Genomic DNA, 19,067 nt, shown 5'->3' with positions numbered 1-19,067 from the left:
TCAAATAGTACGGTAGAAAAAAATGTTTAAATAATTTGATGCTTAAAAATTGTTTGAACAATAACTCTTAAAAAAATTAAAATTTTGCAAAAACAACTTTGGGGTCATATTTTGGTACGAAAGTACTGTAAAATTATTGATATGAAATATAAAAATATCTCTATCGAAAAATTAGTGGCACGCTTCAGAAATTTTTAGCCATGTATAAATATGTGTAAATAGCGATCGTTATTAGGTTATGCGTTTTAATATTTAAGTTAGATTTATGTACTTAGGGTTAAATAAAATTGTCTAGTTTAAGAATATAATTAATCTTGAAGTTGGGAGTCTTGGAAGAGTAAAATTAGTGTGCAATATGTGATTAGAAGTCACTAATTAAAAAAAGTTTTATTTTAGTTGAAAATTTTCTTTTTTAACTTTATAACAGTCATTTGTAATCAGAAATGTAGCAGTATTAGTCATTACAAATGGCTATAGTAAAATAAAAAGTCAAACACCAGCCAAAATATCGTTTAGAGAATTAAGCAAACGATTTGCCCCAACATTATCATCTAAAACACTTGCTTTAAACCTTTTTGTTTAGTGTAATCAAACATTGATAAATTATCTTAGAGTTAAAGATATATCAATAGTTTAGATTCTAATTTACCATGGTGGGCTATTTATTACTCAAAAGTTAACAAGAAAATATTTATTTGTTTAAGTAGAAAATATTATAACCCACGTGAAAAAGTTCCCGCAAATTTCTCTGGAATCTCCAGAGAATTTCCTAGGAGTGAAAAAAAATTTTGTGTCTTCATTTGTTTTTTTACACCCGGGAGAGTCCCGAGAATTTTTTGAGAGTGACTCCCGGGAATTTCTCGGTTTCATTCCCAAGAACTTCTTCACGTTGAAAATGTATCTACAATTCGTATTATATAGTACAGTACAGCTTAAATTACTGATCATTTTCAAATTTACAAAATATTCTAAGAGTCATAATATATTTTCTTCAAAGTTCGATATTTTCGAAGCATATAGAGTGTCTCAAGTTCTTTTTTCACAAACTCTCCATGTGCAAGCATTTTGTCGATTTTCTCTGAATTCTGCTCGTCTCTATTCTTTCTAAAGGCTTTTTGTAAGTTTGCTCGAAAAAACTCATAACCTTTCGGATAATCCCGGCCCATAAACAGCAACTAAAATAAAAATACATTTTATTAAATGTTAGAATTTTTCGCTAAATAAGAATTACAATTATGAAAGAAGATTTCGACTACATTAGCAAATAGTGACATCTATTAGATGTCGATTAAACTCTTTTGTTTATAGAGTTAGGTGTTTTCTTAAGATAATTATTTCGATATATGGTTGTCGAATAATAATTAATTAATTAATTTAATTATCAATTTGAATTAATTTTGATCTGAAAAAATTAAGTTCCACGTTAGGCAGCTATGAACTGGGGTTCGAGTCTTCGATGCACAGTGCATTGGTTCACGCATCTTATCTTTTCAGATCAAAATTAATTCAAATTGTTGATTATTAATCGACAACCATACACGGAAAAACCTTTGAGAAGTCTGCCTTCCCACTGTCACAAAATTTCGCCTCTCACTGCATGGAAAGTCTGATCGCCCGCCACTGGGTGCGTAGCATTACCGTTTTCGATAGACAAACTTCCCAAAAAGTTTAGAAAATTACAACTGGGTACGTTGGTCACCCAGTTTGGGAGTGCAGATGAACAAGTTTAGTGGTGGCGCTGACGCATAAGTTTCGGGTGAGCAGACTGCTTAAAGGTTTTTCCGTGTATCGAAATAATTATCTTAAGAAAACACCTAACTCTAAACCAAAGAGTTTAATGGCATCTAATAGATGTCACTATTTTATTTATTGGTTTATCCACCTGTATTTAACCTTACATAGTTGACTATACAAGTGTTTCTCTTACAATTTTCTCTTACAAATACTTCTTATATACATTTCCTAAAACTAAGTTTTGCGCCTACAGAGCGACTTGAAAATTAGGAGTACTCGCATTTGACTGGACCACCCGTCTAAAGGGTATAAATAATCGACGGTGCACATCATTATACCTCGACGTCAAACCTCCTGCTCAGATTATCTCACGTGCCGGAAAAATACCAAGCCAAATGGGCGCGAACCAAGGGTGCTTACCCTTGGTCCTTAAACGACCGCCAAGCGAGGCATCTATCCGACTGAGCTAATCTATCGGTTAATAGATGTCACTATTTGCTGATATAGTCGAAATCTTCTTTTATAATTACATGTTATTAAATATGTCATTTCATTTTTATCATAAATTGTACATAACTGTCAATAATAACTGATTTCAAATTTAACTTTTAATAATATCAGTACCCAAAAGGCACAAGTTTTTATGTTCAACTTGACACGACGTTGCATGGTAAGCTTGACAAGATTACACTGCAATATTTAGGCAAGTTTTAAGCAAGATTCGAAAGTTCTACCTCGCCTTGCATATTGAAAATGGCAATATTGCTAGATAACACAAGAAATAATAAGGTGGTATTGCACTGCAATAATATTTCTGTAAACTAAATACTATAACTCTGAAGCCAATGTGCGTGAGTTTCAAATTAAACCAATGAGCTACACTTACTTTTAGGGACAGTTTCAACTACACTACCGGCAAAAATTGTGCGACCGCTAACACTTCAAGCTATTAAAAAACACACCCGCACAGAAACAGTGATAACTCCGTGAAATATGAGGCTAGATGCTTTTTTTTAAATTGCATTGGAGAACTTATTAAATTTCTAATGAAATGACACTATTTTCATTTGTATTGCATAAATAGAAAGCAAGATATTATGATATAAACACAAAAAAATAATTCTATTTTTTGGGAATTTCTTACCCTGACTTTGACTCCTGGAAAAACTTAGAAAAGTTGAAGAAAAAAATTGTTACTTTCACAGACTATTTCTTGTAATTTAAGCTTTAAATAGAGATTGAGAATAGCAAAAAATATTAACGGGTTCCTGAGATATTACAAGAAAAAATGAAATAAGTGTCATTTCAATGGAAATTTAATAAGGTCTCTAATGCAATTTAAAAAAAGTATCTAGCTTCATATTTCACGGAGTTATCACTGTTTCTGTGCGGATGTGTTTTTTAATAGCTTGAAGTGTTAGCGGTCGCACAATTTCCTCCGGTAATGTACTTAGATTAAAAGTTAATCAATTAATTATTAATGCCAGTTTAACCGCTCATGATTGGCTGGTTAAGGATTTAATCATTGATTAAATTTTCATCGGTGTTGGTAAAACCGCCCCTTAGTATACTTAGATTATTTGCGAAGCATATTTGAGTCCTACGTAGGGTATGTTTGACACAGTTGGCTTCAATTAGATTTATGTTTTGCAAAAATGGTGACAAAATCGGGCAGTGGCATTTCGTTCATTTTTATTTAGAGCTTTAAAAATCGTAAAGACAAAAATCGTAGATGATCCTTTTTTCAAGTTATTTTTAAGATTGTAATTTTCTTATAATACCTATTATTATTGTAGTAAGTGTACAACCAATTTTTAAGTTGTTTGGCCCTCGTTGTAAACATTTTCGTTGGCAAAAAGTTGGGAATTTTTACTTTTTTTGGAAAAGAAGAATTTTTTTTAAGGTAGCAAGTAAGAAAACATAATACATAAAACCTACAAATATCGCGCCCGCAATAACCAACCTTCAATGTGACGGAAGTAAATTCAAAAATTTTAAAATGTCGATAAAAGACATTTTTTAAATAAACATCAGAGTCTAGTAGACGAATTTTAAAAAAATGTTGGATAATTATGTCACTTTCTATCTACAGGTTTTAGATGTTGCTTATTACGAAACTGACATCAAATATCAAAGATTCAAAATAGAGGATTCAATATCGCGAACAAATAGTCGTCCAACTAAATCGTATTATATCCCTGCTAAAAATTTCGATTTTGATATTTTTTCTAGCGCTAGATCAAAATTATTCTGTTAGCATAATTACTATATAAAAATATAGACTCTTATCTGTACAACATAATTTTTCTGGTACTAAAAATGTAAAAATCAAAATTTTTATTATTATGTAAAGTTCTGATTTCTTAAGTGCAAACAAGGGACACCACTGACATTTTTCTTCTAATTCTTCAGCCAAATTTTTTCAGAAAATTTCTAGCGACTAAGAATTATTAATTTAAGTAGAAGGAGTGATTAAGAAAATTAATTGACTTACAAAACTTTTATATATGAACTAGTATTCCAAATTTTTGGGCAGGACATGAAAATTACATTTTAATTTTAATCACCCATATACAAGTTCCGAATTTGCTTCTCCCGCCTAGGGCAGGTTTCCCACTACGTAGCCTTACTGATGAGTCAAAGTAGTGGGCACCGGGACGAAACAATATAAAGTGGTCTTCATACCACTCTATGGTTAATATATTTTTAAATCTCCATATCAAACGGGTTGGTATGGGGTGATTTCAAATTTCTACTTTACCGACCTTGGTGATAATGCTCTTATAAAAATGACGGTAAATTACCGACCGTAGGTAAGTTACCGACCGATGGAATATGTTAACTTTAAGTTATGCCGGTAGTCGGCGTTTACTATTTTGTGGTAGGAGAGTTGCGCGCTTGTGGAGTAGTGGGGAGCGGCGTAGTGGGGCGGTGAGTATAGTGGGGACTGGGGTATAAGTTACGGATCACGAACCACCACACTCATTCTTTCAGCTTCCATCGTTTTAGGTAACTTTCTCTTCCACATCATTCTTTCCTTCAGGTCTTGTTCTTTCTTTCAGGTCACTTTCTCTTTAACATTTCTTTTCAGCTTTTTTTCTTTTCTAAGTTTCAATTTCAGGTTTATTTCTAAGTTTTTCAACTTTATTTCCAGGTTTTTTTTGTTTACATTTCAGGTTCATTTCTAAGTTTTTCAGCTTTGTTTACTGTTTTTTTATTATAAGATTTCTTTTCAGCTTTATCTTCTAAGTTAGCATTTCAGGTTTATTTCTAAGTTTATTTAACCCATTAACGCCCAAATGTCCAAAATTTTTGACTGAAGTTCAAGGTAAGAATTTTTATCCTAAATGATTAGACTTTTAAAAACCCTTCGGTACTAAGGGGTATTGAGGTCCGCTTTTTCAGAATCCGGGGTCAAAAAATCATTTCGACCATCAGGGAAACCAATATGGCGCCCAAAATGGAGAAAATACCGAAAAAATCGTAAGTTTTTTTTTTGAAACAAGCTTTTCACATCAATAAGATTTTTTTGGGCGGGTCTCATGTATGCTATAGGTGGATAAAATAGTTGTACTTTCGAACTGTGTACTTGACAACTTGAAAATTTAAGATGGCGGATCCAAAATGGCAGAAAAATAAGAGAAAAATACTTGATAAATAGCAAATGCATCATCAATTTTTAAAACTTGATTTAAATCATCTGAAAATTACTTCTCGGGGGTTTTCGGGGTCGCTGATTACGAATATAAAGTTTAATTATAAAAATTCAAAATAGCGGTTCCAATATGGCGGATAAAAATTTTTGAAAATCAATAAAATTGCATGAAATTATTCACTCGAGGGTTTTTGGGGTCGCTGATTACGAATATGAAGTTTAATATTTAAAATTCAAAATGGCGGATTTAATATGGCGGAAATTTTTTTTTAAAATAGATAAAATTGCATGAAATTACTCAGTCGGGGTTTTCGGGGTCGCCGATTACGAATATGAAGTTTAATTTTAAAAATTCAAAATGGCGGTTCCAATATAACGGATAAAAATTTTTAAAAATCGATTAAATTGCATGAAATTACTCACTCGAGGGTTTTCGGGGTCGCTGAATACGAATATGAAGTTCAATTTTTTAAATTCAAAATGGCGGATCCAATATGGCAGATAAAATTTTTTTAAAATAGATAAAATTGCATGGAATTACTTACTCGGGGGTTTCCGGGTCGCTGATTACGAATTTTAAAAGTGCAATTTTAAAAATTTAATACTACAAATTCATAAATTTCTAGTTGTTTTGGAGATTTCATTTTGTTTGTTACCGTCACGTTTTTCTGGAGTTGCCCAACTCTCACTACGTGGAGTTCGACAAAATTTCTTAACTTTGTCTTCTTTTTAAAAAAAATTTTTGTTTTTAAATATTTTTTTGTATTTTTTAATTTTTTAATTTTGTTGTAGGGTGTTGTGGGGTGATGTGCAACGTTTTTTTCGTTGGACAAGAAACATGTCAAATATTTAAATTTTTAAATATTTTAAAATTGAATAACTTAGAGGCATTATAATAGAATATTGTTACATCCCGAGCGGAAAGCGAAGTTATTTTAAATTTTAATTATTATTTATTTTATTTCGGAGGAATGGTAGGCTGATTAAGTCAAGTTGGTAAAGCTTGACCATTTATTTTTATGTGAGTACGTTGTTTTCTATCGATCCTACGGGGGTCGTCTTATAATTATTTCAAATTTAATTGTCAGATAATTACCTTTTCTTTAGAACTTTTAGGATATTTAATAAATTTAACTCAAAAATTTAATGATTTTATATTTTCAATGAATTATTTATTATCTTTGATTACAAGAAAATAAGGTGTATAAATGTTGTTGTGTTGAAAGTTGGTACAATTTGTTTAAAATTTTAAAGGTACTTACAATTACCTCTGTTCAGAGGGCAGATACAAGGATGACTTTTTTTTGATCAGGAATATAATTCCTAAAATCGTTGACACTGTGAGGTTTTGCAACTCTTAAAAAAGAACGGTTGGGACTTTGTCACAGTTTTCTAGTTCTTATTTTTCAAAAGGCACACACGTCACGTTTGCAATTCGTATAATTTTGAAAATAGACTAATTACGACGGACAATTTAATTTTTAGAATACCGACTTACAAGTCTGGCGATAATGAATACTTGCTCAATATTTTAGAGCAACGAGTAAACTTTATACTGTTCGAAAATGTAAGATTTATGGCCAAAATTATGATTACCGAAGGGTCAAGCTTAAAGATGAAGTTTGTCACGACGCGAACGTAACGATGACTTTGTATCGAAATAAACTGACGGATGACAATGGATTTGCATGGGGTTTTATAGTAGCAAATCTTCCCTAGTGGGAGACAAAAGATTAAAGATCACCCCCATCTCTAAGCTTGATTCCTAGATCATCCCAAGAATTGAATCACTTCTTGGAGCTTTGTGACCACCTGCATCACATATAGTATATCGCGAGTATCACTATTCCATGGGATAGTAAACATTCCCAGGAAGAAAACTAAGCTCGTGCCTTCGCGACATACTAATATGAGTCAAGTCCACTCATAATACACATATAATTTTATTTATAATTCATACTGGTGTGCATCTAAATATCGAATCTCATAGCTTCAGTTCTATGAAGAATAAGATAATTACTTTGTATTTTGTCAATCATGAGGATCGATATACAGATGAACTATTTCGAACAACATTCTATACTCTATGCAGCTGCAAGATAATTTTAAGAAGGTAATGCATAGAGAATAGAAGGATACATTTATTGTTTAATAATAATTTTGAAACAAGAGTATTGCGGGAGAAATAATCAGCCAATTAAATATTATTTCGTATTTAATTATTATTATTCTATCTCAAAATTTTGTAATTATTTTTATTTAAAGGTTTATTTTAATTTTGATAAATTATTAAAAGTAATAATATCATTTAACTAATATTTTCCTTATTTATTTTATATTTATTGCTTGTCTTTTTGTTATATTTATTTCAAATGCAATATCTCTATTCTTGATATTTTACATACGCGATCATTAGCAATGATTCACTGCTAATGTCATTAAATTTCAAAAAGGGAATTTTGTTACTGGGATGTAACAATATTTCTGCATTATTAGATTTTAAGAATTTAAAATTTTTCCTACAAATTTTTCGCTTTTTTAAAAACGTCTGTTTTTGCATTTGCCAAAAAAGTTAGGGTGATGTGCAACACCAGTAAAATTCAGGTATGTAATGCATAAATATCCATGAAAATCTCTTTAATTATTAATTTTAGGCTTTTTCAATGTAAACTAATCGAAATCTGACAAAAAAAATTTACTAAGGTATAGCTAACCTCTAAAAAGTGGAGATTTCACAAAAAAAGAAACTTTTTTTGTTTTATTTTTTATTTATTTATAACTGAATAAGGAATATAATTAAAGGAAAATAACTAATCATTTTTTATTCATAATGTGAATCGCAGTTATGGCACGTAAAAAGTAGTTACGTCCACCCCAAAAAAAGTGTTGCACATCACCCCAAATATGATATTTTGCGAAAAATGATTTGTACGCAATACAATGCAATGGAATCACAAAATATAAAAAGATATTTAAAAACACTTAAAAAAGCAATAATAAGCATATTCTTATCTATAAAATAAATTAAAACCCTTCACGAAACGACTAGAAATGTAAAGCACAATAAATATTTCCTTCCCGAGAAATTTAAGTCAACTTACGTACAGCAAACCTGGCTGCGAGCTGTCTCGTGAGTTTTATAGCAAAAACAAGCTACTGAGGATACAAACAAATGGCAATATTGGCTCTGTTCAATATCAAACTATATATCAGAAATCGGCGGTGTTGCACATCCCCCCATGTTTCACATCACTCCACATCACCCTACTTTTTCATTTTTAAATTTTTTTGTGTTTTTAACTGTTTTCATATTTTATTTAAAATTTTTTTATAACATTAAAATTAGTCGACCTCCACGTGGTGAAAGTAATCATCGACCCCGAAAACCCCCGAGTAAGTAATTCCATGCAATTTTATCTATTTTTAAAAAATTTTATCCGCCATATTAGATCCCAATTTTGAATTTTTAAAATTGAACTTTATATTCGTAATCAGCGACCCCAAAAACCCCCGAGTGAGTAATTTCATGCAATTTAATCGATTTTCAAAATTTTTTATGCGCCATATTGGAACCGTTATTTTGAATTTTTAAAATTAAACTTCATATTTGTAATCAGAGACCCCGAAAACCCCCGAGTGAGTAATTTCATGCAATTTTATCGATTTTAAAAAAATTTTATACGCTATATTGGATCCGCCATTTTAAATTTTAAAAATTAAACTTCATATTCGTAATCAGCGACCCCAAAAACCTCCGAGTGAGTAATTTCATGCAATTTTATCGATTTTCAGAAATTTTTATCCGCCATATTGGATCCGCTATTTTAAATTTTTAAAATTAAACTTCATATTTGTAATCAGCGACCCCGAAAACCCCCGAGAAGTAATTTTCAGATGATTTAAATCAAGTTTTGAATATTGATGATGCATTTGCTATTCATCAAGTATTTTGCTCTGCTTTTTCTGCCATTTTGGATCCGCCATCTTGAATTTTCAAGTTGTCAAGTACACAGTTCGAAAGTACAACTATTTTATCCACCTATAGCATACATGAGACCCGCCCAAAAAAATCTTATTGATGTGACAAGCGTGTTTAAAAAAACATACTATTTTTTCGGTATTTTTTCCATTTTGGGCGCCATATTGGTTTCCCTGATGGTCGAAATGCTTTTTTGACCCCAGATTCTGAAAGAGCGGACGTCAATATCTTCTACTATCCGCGAGAAAATGATAGGCCCCTGAAAAATGTTCGAGTTTGATTTGAAATATCTCTGTTAAAAAAATTATTTGAAAAAAATGAGAAATATTTTTGAAAAACGTGGAATCTCATATGTTTGTATACGAAAGGCCAATATTGGAAAAAAAATTTTGCACCGTACAGGTGCAAAATTACACAGCAGTGTACCCCATTTTTTGCCATTTTCAAAAATGGTCGACTTTGGTACAAGATTTTACATGGAATCGATTATTCGAAAAATCCGAAAAAAAGACTATTTATTAACTGAATCTGTCCAAACGAATTTGCTTTATAATTATTAAAAAATCTTAATTATTTTTATATTTATTAACAATAATAGGAGACAATGTTATCTCTGGTTCTATTACTCTAATTGAAATAAATCAAATTGGATGTTGTAAATAATATTAATCTTTTTACTATATTAGCTCATTAAGAAAAACGAAATTCTTCTATTAACTACATTTTTCAACATATATTTGGACAGTTTTTTTTCTTGAGAACAAGTGTAAAACGGTTGCAAAAACCCAATTTTTTTGACAAAATCTTAACCCTGTCATAAATAATACTACGAACTTCTCCAAAATGTGGACTCAGAATAGAGCTTAGAATTTTTTTCACATAGGCTATACAGTGCATGCCAGATTTTTATTTATGACAGGGTTAAGATTTTGTCAAAAAAAATTGGGTTTTCGCAACAGTTTTACACTTGTTCTCTAAAAAAAAAAACTGTCCAAATAAATATTGAAAAATGTAATTAATAGAAGAATTTCGTTTTTCTTAATGAGCTAATATAGTAAAAAGATTAATATTATTTACAACATCCAATTTGATTTATTTCAATTAGAGTAATAGAACCAGAGATAACATTGTCTCCTATTATTGTTAATAAATATAAAAATAATTAAGATTTTTTAATAATTATAAAGCAAATTCGTTTGGACAGATTCAGTTAATAAATAGTCTTTTTTCGGATTTTTCGAATAATCGATTCCATGTAAAATCTTGTACCAAAGTCGACCATTTTTGAAAATGGCAAAAAATGGGGTACACTGCTGTGTAATTTTGCACCTGTACGGTGCAAAATTTTTTTTCCAATATTGGCCTTTCGTATACAAACATATGAGATTCCACGCTTTTCAAAAATATTTCTCATTTTTTTCAAATAATTTTTTTAACAGAGATATTTCAAATCAAACTCGAACATTTTTCAGGGGCCTATTATTTTCTCGCGGAAAGTAGTACTGAAGGGTTTTTGAAAGTCCAATCATTTAGGATAAAAATTCTTACCTTGAACTTCAGTCAAAAATTTTGGACATTTGGGCGTTAATGGGCTAAAGCTTTATTTCCAGGTGTCTTTAGTTGTTATAAGTCTTTTTACAGGTTTTTTTTGTTTGCTCTAATTTTTTTAGGTCGGAGGGTCGTTTAAAAATTGTATCTCTCTAAATTTCTTTTCTCAGATAAATTTTCTAACTTCTTTTTTCAGCATTATGTTAGTTTTTGAATTATATTTATATTACAGGTTTATTTCAATTACAGTTCTTTGTCTTGTTTTTTTTTATTCAAAGCTTTCTTACAGCTTAAAAAAATGGATCTAGAAAAAGTCAACTCTGTTGGACGTTTTGAAGGTTTCCTGCTGACGAAGCCGCTCGCGGAATTAATGAAAGATGGACTGTACTACATCTGAAAAATGAAGAAGGTCTAGACCAAATATGGACTTAGGATCATAGTTGAGACTGATGCTGATTTTGTCACATACTTGGGTCAGAATTTCTCAAACGGATCACCTAAAACTAAATTGACTCTTAATATGGTTAAGAAGAATCCCTAAAAATATTAAGCCAAAAAACAATTTTTTTGTAAAAGTTATTAACAATTAAATTTTTTAGTACTGCTAAATTAACAAATTTTTTTATCAAGTTCCAGTTGACGGATTTAAAATTTGAAATATGGGTTTTTTTCGTCTTGAATTGCACTATTCGACTATTTTTTTTGTTTTAAATTTTTTTTATTTTTTATAATATTTTACATTATTTGTTTATAAAATGTTAATAAACAAATATGTTCTTCACGTCCTAACAAAAAAATAAAAATTGTATTATATTCCTTAAACGTCTCCGAGTGTAAAACTGTTTTGAAAAAAATGAGCCTCAATTAGAAAAAAAGTTATTAATTAAAAACTACAGCTGTGTCGAGCTTTACATGACGTTAAACTCGCCCCGCGCACATTGGCATTTTTTACAATTTAATGTTCAAAATTGTCTGGAGCATACAAATTTTATCAGATTTTGATCTTAAATTAACAAATAATAATGCATAATACAATTTATTTAAATTGTGGCAAACAATCCTAATTAACAAATAGACAACTTTGGTTCTTTTTAATAAAAAATTCTTTTTTTGCAGACAAATTTATGTTTATTTAAGTAGAGGAGAACGGGGCGAGGCAGCCAAGACGGCACATTTTGGTTTACGAGGCAGTTATTTAAATAGGTTTTTTTAATTTTAATATCGCGTTAGAAAGCTTGTCTTATTGGCTAAAAAATCGCCATAGAACATTTTGACTTAGGTTGCACTTAAAAATTTCTACAACCCTTTTCCCAAAGGACCTAAAAACAATGCAAAAAGAGTCAACTTTCGGTACACTTTTCTCGAAAACTATTATTCCAATTGTGTTCGCCCTTTTTTCATTCGATTACAAATGTAATCAATTATATGAATAAGAAGTAATACGACGTTATCTCCAATAGAAACTTTTTTATGAATATTTATACCCAAAGCAAAATAAAAATCCCATTTTCTCTGATTCATTGACTCATATTTCCGTTTGTACAACTCAAAATGATGTTAAACTTCTTATTCGTATTCTTGGAACCTTACTGAACAATGTAAAAAAAAATTACAAATCGGTTTAGTAGATTCGGAGAAAAGTGTACCGAAAGTTAAAAAATTGGAAAAAAACAATTTTTACAGGAGACACGTAAAAAGAAAAAATACTAAAAACTCATGGTATTCAGAATCATGTAATCGTATTTTTTCTACTTTTCAGAAAAGGTTTTAAAAAGTCTTGTTCTATTCCTAATTGAGTCTACTTTTAGAAAATCAAATTTAAAAAAATCGATTTTTTGTCATTTTTCCACTTAGGTGTCCCCTTAATGTCGTCTATTTCACTTGATACTCGTCACTCTAAGGTTTTCAGCGTCGCTGATTACAAAAATAATGTCAGTTTCCAACTCAACGACTCCGAAAACTCCCAAGTAAGAAGTTTCAGGGTAATAAGATTATTTATAAAATTCTCCCGTGATATTGGATCCGCTATCTAGAATTTTAAGAAACTGACATAAGATTTTTAATCAGTGATCTTCAAAATCCAGAAGTAAACAGTTTTAGGTCAATCGGGATAATTTTTAAAAAATTCTGCCATATTGGAACTGTAATTAAAAATTTTGAAGAACTAACACCGAAATTGTAATCAGACCCCAAAACATTTTAATCCTTAATCACAGTACAAATGCAGGACGCTCACGGTTTTTCCCGGTGAGATTCTTGCAACGAGCTTAGGCCAATAAGGGCTAAGGCGTGGCCTAACTGCTAAACGCAAAAAATTCATCGCGAAATCCGGTGAAACTACTACCTAAAAAAGGCATCAATTGAAGTCACAGGGAAAAGCCTTGTTTTTTCTCTCCGTGTACGAATCTATCCTTAAACCGCACACTGGGTGTGCGACAATCGGGGACTTTACTGTGTGTTCTCCAAGCTAAAATAGGATATTTTTCTTTTATAAAAATTATTTATTGTAGCTCAGTACATCTATTTTGAAGAAAAATAGGTTTCATAATAATTTATTTAATCTTAATATCTACAAAAAAAATTTCTTAAACTACTGAAATTACCTTAAACCGATAACAGGGCGTCAGCCACATAGAAATTTTTTGCCGTCAACTTCATAAAGTTGTCAAATACACAAAGACACTTGGGAGAATAATGTCACTCACGGAACATAAAGTTATGTACAAAATGTACCGTCCAATAGCGATACATTTTCAATTTTTACGAATTTAAACGAGATATTAGAGTAAAAAGCTAGAATATGAGTGTCGCACACCCAGGGTGCGCTTTAAGGTTTAAATTTTTAAAAACTGACATCATATTCGTAATCAGCGCCTCCAAAAAATCCCCGAGTACAGAGTTTTAGGTGAATACAAATTTTTTTTACAAAACTGAACTGCCATTTTGAATTCTTCAAAACGGACATCATATTCGTAATCAGCGACCACAAGAACCCCCGAGTAGAGGGTTTCAGGTGAGTCCAATTAATTTTTACAGAACTCGTCCGCCATATTGGATCCGCCATTTTGAATCTTTCAAAACTGACATCATTAACAGCAGAATCTGAAAGAGGAATAAATTTTACATTAAAAATGGTATCTGCCAATTTTTTTATATGCATTTTAATAAAAAACGAGGTCCGCAAAGTCAATTGGAATTTTTCGTCCGTCTGGTCCTTAATGGGTTAACTAAAATCACCAAAATAACTCTTAGAAAAGTTACATCCAAAAGTCTGTTTTCATAAATGATACTGTCATTGCTAAACTGCTGCAGGAATAATGCCCATCTGTTAGCAACTAAAGTAAACTACCATAAGCAGTCTAAATTATCAATAGCGCACGATTTGAAAAAATTATGCAGAAATAAGAAGCAATTGGCTGCCTCACCCCGTTGGCTGCCTTGCCCCGTTCTCCTCTAATCTATGTCAATTTTGGTAGAAAATGATTGTTATTAACAATCATATGAACAATAATCTAGTTATCAATAATCAATTAGAGCTTTACATGACTTTAAACTCATTAAAATAAGAAAAACAATTTTTCTTTTTGCAGAAATAAGCCATTTATTTGTTTACATTGTAAATAATTGTAAATAGTTTGTTTATAACTAATGTAATTGTTTGTGAATTAAGTTTTTGAAAATATTTTTTCTTTTTTTATAGGCCTCAGGCCTTAGAAGCTTCTATTTAACATTTTAACGATAAAAATAGTAAAAAAAAATACCTGATAAAAAATCAATATTTTTGATATTTTTACGAAATACTAAAAGTCGCGTACTAAATTTAAATAATTATTGAAGGCAAAAATTATATTTTTCTTCTCAAATTTTTTCTACATGTATGTAAATGATATCTGTATGAAGTAATTTATTATTTATTGTTAAGGATAACTCGATTTCATAACCCAGATAACAAAATGCGCGTTGTGTGCTACTAATATCATCTGCACGCGTGCCGATTTATCCGCACTATGCGCGTTCACTGGACCACTCAGATGCGTCATCATATGCGATCCATAACTGTCGCATATTGTGATGGGCACATGCGTGACGGTATAATGCGAATAAATTATATTTATACTTCAGCCTTATTTGAATTAAATAAAAAGAAAAGATTATTGACATTAGTAATTTTTTTTAAATTAAAATGTTATTTATAAAAACGATTTTAATTTAATATTTCAGTACAATTTTGGAATTGAAATTGTTAAAAACTTCCAAATTCTTTTTTTGAGGTTATATCTAATACAACAAAAATATATATGTACTTTAAACAAATTAAATTTAACTTTCTTATTTTGCTGCAGTACTAAAAATTAAATCCACAATAATTCCTCACAATAATATCGCAATAAAAAACAATAAAAAATGAAATCACAATAAAAACTTATTTTGATAACACACCACAAACAATGCTGTCGCCATTATAAAATGTGTGATTGCCGATACGGGTGGTTGCGCATCATTAATTGCGTGCGTATTAAGTGCAGTTCACTGCACACGCATTCACAGCATTCGCACTGTGGATGGTAAAATGCGTATGGATTGACTCTTCTAGCAAGTCGCACTTGTGAACGGAACATGCTTATCATTTTGTATCACAGGCGCTTACGAAATGCAGTTCACAACACTCGCATTATTACCAGCGTCGCAGACGATAGTAAGATGCGTATATGAACCGACTCATCTGGTAAGTCGCAGTTAGTGCAAGAAACATGCGTTTAAATGCGACGCACGATTGTTATCTGGGAACCCTAAAAGTTTATTATCAAAAAAGAGTGATTTTTAATATTTTTGATTTTTACATTTCCGCTCACAAAAAATTTAATTTTTTTTCAGGGATTCTTTCTACAATCTTTTAGCACCAAATATAAGTCTTTAAGGCCTAAGATGTCTAAAAAAATTTTTTTGGCCCACTCTAATGTACATATGATATAATAACATTTTATGTTTACACAATGCCTAAAATGTTTACAAATGTCAAAGAAACTTGATTATTATTCTAATAATATAATATGGAGGAAAGGGCACAGGCGATTTTGCGATCGTTCGTGTCTGCTAAAAGGGACTCTGTAAAATCAGCGGACTTGGGGAATTTATGGATGTCTAATGACAAAACGACGATGCAGAGGGAGGAGATCAAAAGAGTGAAGGAGCAGTTAGCTGTGCGTCGACGAGAGGAAGAAGCAAACATTTCTTTGGTTTTTTGTCGTGGAGTCCCCACAATTATTAAAATCCCTTCCAGCAAACGTACTTCTACTCTCACACTTCAGATAGGCGGGTAAGCAGTTAGCCAATCCAACTGTAATACCTAGTTTCTGTCATCATTCTCTTCAGTGCTCAAATGTATTCAGCAAACTTTTTGTGTGTGGAATTTTTTAGTTAAACTCATTTAGAGTATTGTGCTTTATTTTTCAAAATGACATTTTGTTAAGCAAAAAATCTTTATGTTACTCATTTAATTTTTAAATATTTTTACAGTTTCTATAACGTTTAAAACATCTTATGTCATTCAGAATTTTTAATTTTATTTTTCATGTAATTTTACTAATTGTTTAAAAATTAATTTGGACAGAGAAACAAATTTGTCATTTAATAATATTATATTGATACTCCTCTATTAAACTGTAATATTCACTGCAATAACTAATTTTCTAATGGACTTAGTGGAGAAACAAAAATATCTTATTATATTACTTCATTTTCATTATTACACTACAAGATTCACTACAACGGTGTTTACATCTATACCGAACTTAAACTTTTGAAGCGCCAACCTTCATATTGTATTTGTTTTTTATATGTTACAAATGTAACTATTAGAATTAGGAGTAAGTAATGTACGAAAGGTCATGTCCCGTTATGTTTCAAATAAATAAATAAATAATAATTTTCAATAACAATGGTAATTATTAACTTTCAAATCATTTTTTACCAAAATCGACATAGATTACTTAAATAAACATAAATTTGTCTGCAAAAAAAAAGAATTTTTTATTAAAAAGAACCAAAGTTATCTATTTATTAATTAATATTGTTTACAACAATTTAAATAAATTGTATTATGCATTATTACTTGTTTGGTGGTCATGCTAGACTAATTTAAATTGATTTTAATCATTTGCAATGGAAAAATAAAAAAAATAATCATGATTTTTTAAAAAAATATTGTAAATTGTTAACTTCAAATAACAAAAAATATATACAATTTAAAATTTAAAAATTGGTTTGGAAGGATCTCTTAGAAATTTTATCGCCTTTAATTTAAGATCAAAATCCGATAAAATTTGTAGGCTCCAGACAATTTAGAACATTAAATTGTAAAAAATGCCAATGAGCCAGAGATGCCATTAGGCGGAGGAATTTCATCCCCACTCTTGCGCCATTTTACATTGACTTAAATGATAAATGGTGCAAGAGTGGGGATGAAATTCCTCCGCCCAATGGCATCTCTGCAATGAGCGCGGGGCGAGTTTAACGTCATGTAAAGCTCTACACAACTGCAGTTTTTAATTAATAACTTTTTTCTAATTGAGGCTCATTTTTTTCAAAACAGTTTTACACTCGGAGACGTTTAAGGAATATAATACAATTTTTATTTTTTTGTTAGGACGTGAAGAACATATTTGTTTATTGACATTTTATAAACAAATAACCTTCAATTATTATATAAAGGTCTATAATGTTTCAAAAAACTTCATAAACAAATAATGTAAAATGTTATAAAAAATAAAAAAATTTAAAAACAAAAAATATATTCGAATAGTTCAATTCAAGACTAAAAAAATCCATATTTTAAATTTTAAATCCGTCAACTGGAACTCGAGAAAAAAATTTGTTAATTTAGCAGTACTAAAAAATTCGATTGTTAATAACTTTTAGAAATTTTTTTTTACTTAATATTTTTAGGGATTCTTCTTAACTATATTAAGAGTCAAAAAAAGATATTGTTGTTCAAAAAGAAAATTTTTTAGTTTTAGGTGATCCGTTTGAGAAATTCTGACCCACGTACCAACAAGATTTATCAAGCTCTTTGAGGATGTACCAACTACTTTGGAGATGATAAAAGAAGCAATGATATCAAAGAAACTTCAAATAAAGTATCTTGGATGACCGTATAATATTGTCGAGTTTAAATTGTTATAATTTTTTTTAAAATTCCATTAGAAATAGCTCTTATATACATATTAGTATGGAGGTTCCAAAAACCATTCTTGAAGAAGTTTAACATTTTTTGTGGCACAATTTTCGATGTATAAAGAGTATGATGTTTACAAGTTGTTAACAATAATTTAGTTTTAAGTTTTTTAACGATGGACAATTAAAATCTTCTAAATTTTGTACATTTAGTAAGTATTTCTCTAGCCAAGTCTTTTTTTCTAATCCTTTGACGTAGATGGCACTAGCACTCGCAGGATTCCTTGTAGAATATATTGAAGTTCATCGTATGGTACGTCTCCTGCAGACCAATCAATCCCATGGTAATTATGTGTTAGCCAAAGATTTTTACTTTTATAGCGTCCTCGCAGTGAATTCAAACAAGGAGGTTCAAAAAGGTAGACAAGAGACTGTGCATCTGGTTGAAGAGGAAGTATCGCCAACTTTTTAAAGACAAACTCGTTGTTGGCTATTTTAAACCCTTGAACGTCTACGATAAACTCTATTTTGAAGCAGAATAGTATATTAAGCAACAAGAGTATAAAGGCAGCCATTTGTTTACGGTGATTTTTGTGACACGAGTGGAGGTCTCGGGGCGCCTACGGAGGTCGAGGGCGCCGTAGGCGCCCCGAGACCTCCACTCGTGTCACAAAAATCAGCGTAAACAAATTGGCTGCCTTTATTCCCGTGTTACTTACGATATTTTTGATTCCTAATGCACAAAAGTGTCGATTTCAGATAGCAGACGACAGGGAGTAAAAGTCATTCACTTGCTCGACTTATATGAAAATGGCGGCCATTTTCTCCCATGGGCAAAAATAACCCATGGGATCAGCTGTTATGTTTGCCTCTTGGGAGAAAATGGACGCCATTTTCATATGGTCGAACCAAGAAGACTAGAAACAGGAGGTCAAACTTCGCTTGATTTCTATGTGCAGTGGGGGTAGAAATAGTGGG

At 30.8% G+C, this 19,067-nt stretch overlaps 1 protein-coding gene across 5 annotated transcripts in view; it reads right to left on the bottom strand.

Moving 5' to 3' along the window:
- Positions 1 to 676: 676 nt before the first annotated feature.
- LOC122505994 (electron transfer flavoprotein regulatory factor 1) overlaps positions 677 to 19,067 on the bottom strand; it is a 100,890-nt gene continuing 82,499 nt past the window's right edge. For 3 of the 5 annotated variants that reach the window (XM_043617931.1, XM_043617932.1, XM_043617930.1), the window contains one exon: positions 677 to 1,175. In XM_043617931.1, the coding sequence (XP_043473866.1) occupies positions 969 to 1,175 (207 nt within the window). In that variant the 3' untranslated portion in view covers positions 677 to 968. Of the gene's footprint in view, positions 1,176 to 13,519; positions 13,733 to 13,770; positions 14,019 to 19,067 lie in introns of those variants that run through there. The other 2 variants (XM_043617933.1, XR_006301964.1) reach the window with 2 other exon arrangements.

This window comes from Leptopilina heterotoma, unplaced genomic scaffold, assembly GCF_015476425.1.
Source record: "Leptopilina heterotoma isolate Lh14 unplaced genomic scaffold, ASM1547642v1 Lhet_384, whole genome shotgun sequence".
In the NCBI taxonomy this organism is placed as follows: domain Eukaryota; kingdom Metazoa; phylum Arthropoda; class Insecta; order Hymenoptera; family Figitidae; genus Leptopilina; species Leptopilina heterotoma.
Note: the sequence above shows the minus strand (reverse complement) of the source record. Positions and strands in the feature narration are given on the sequence as shown.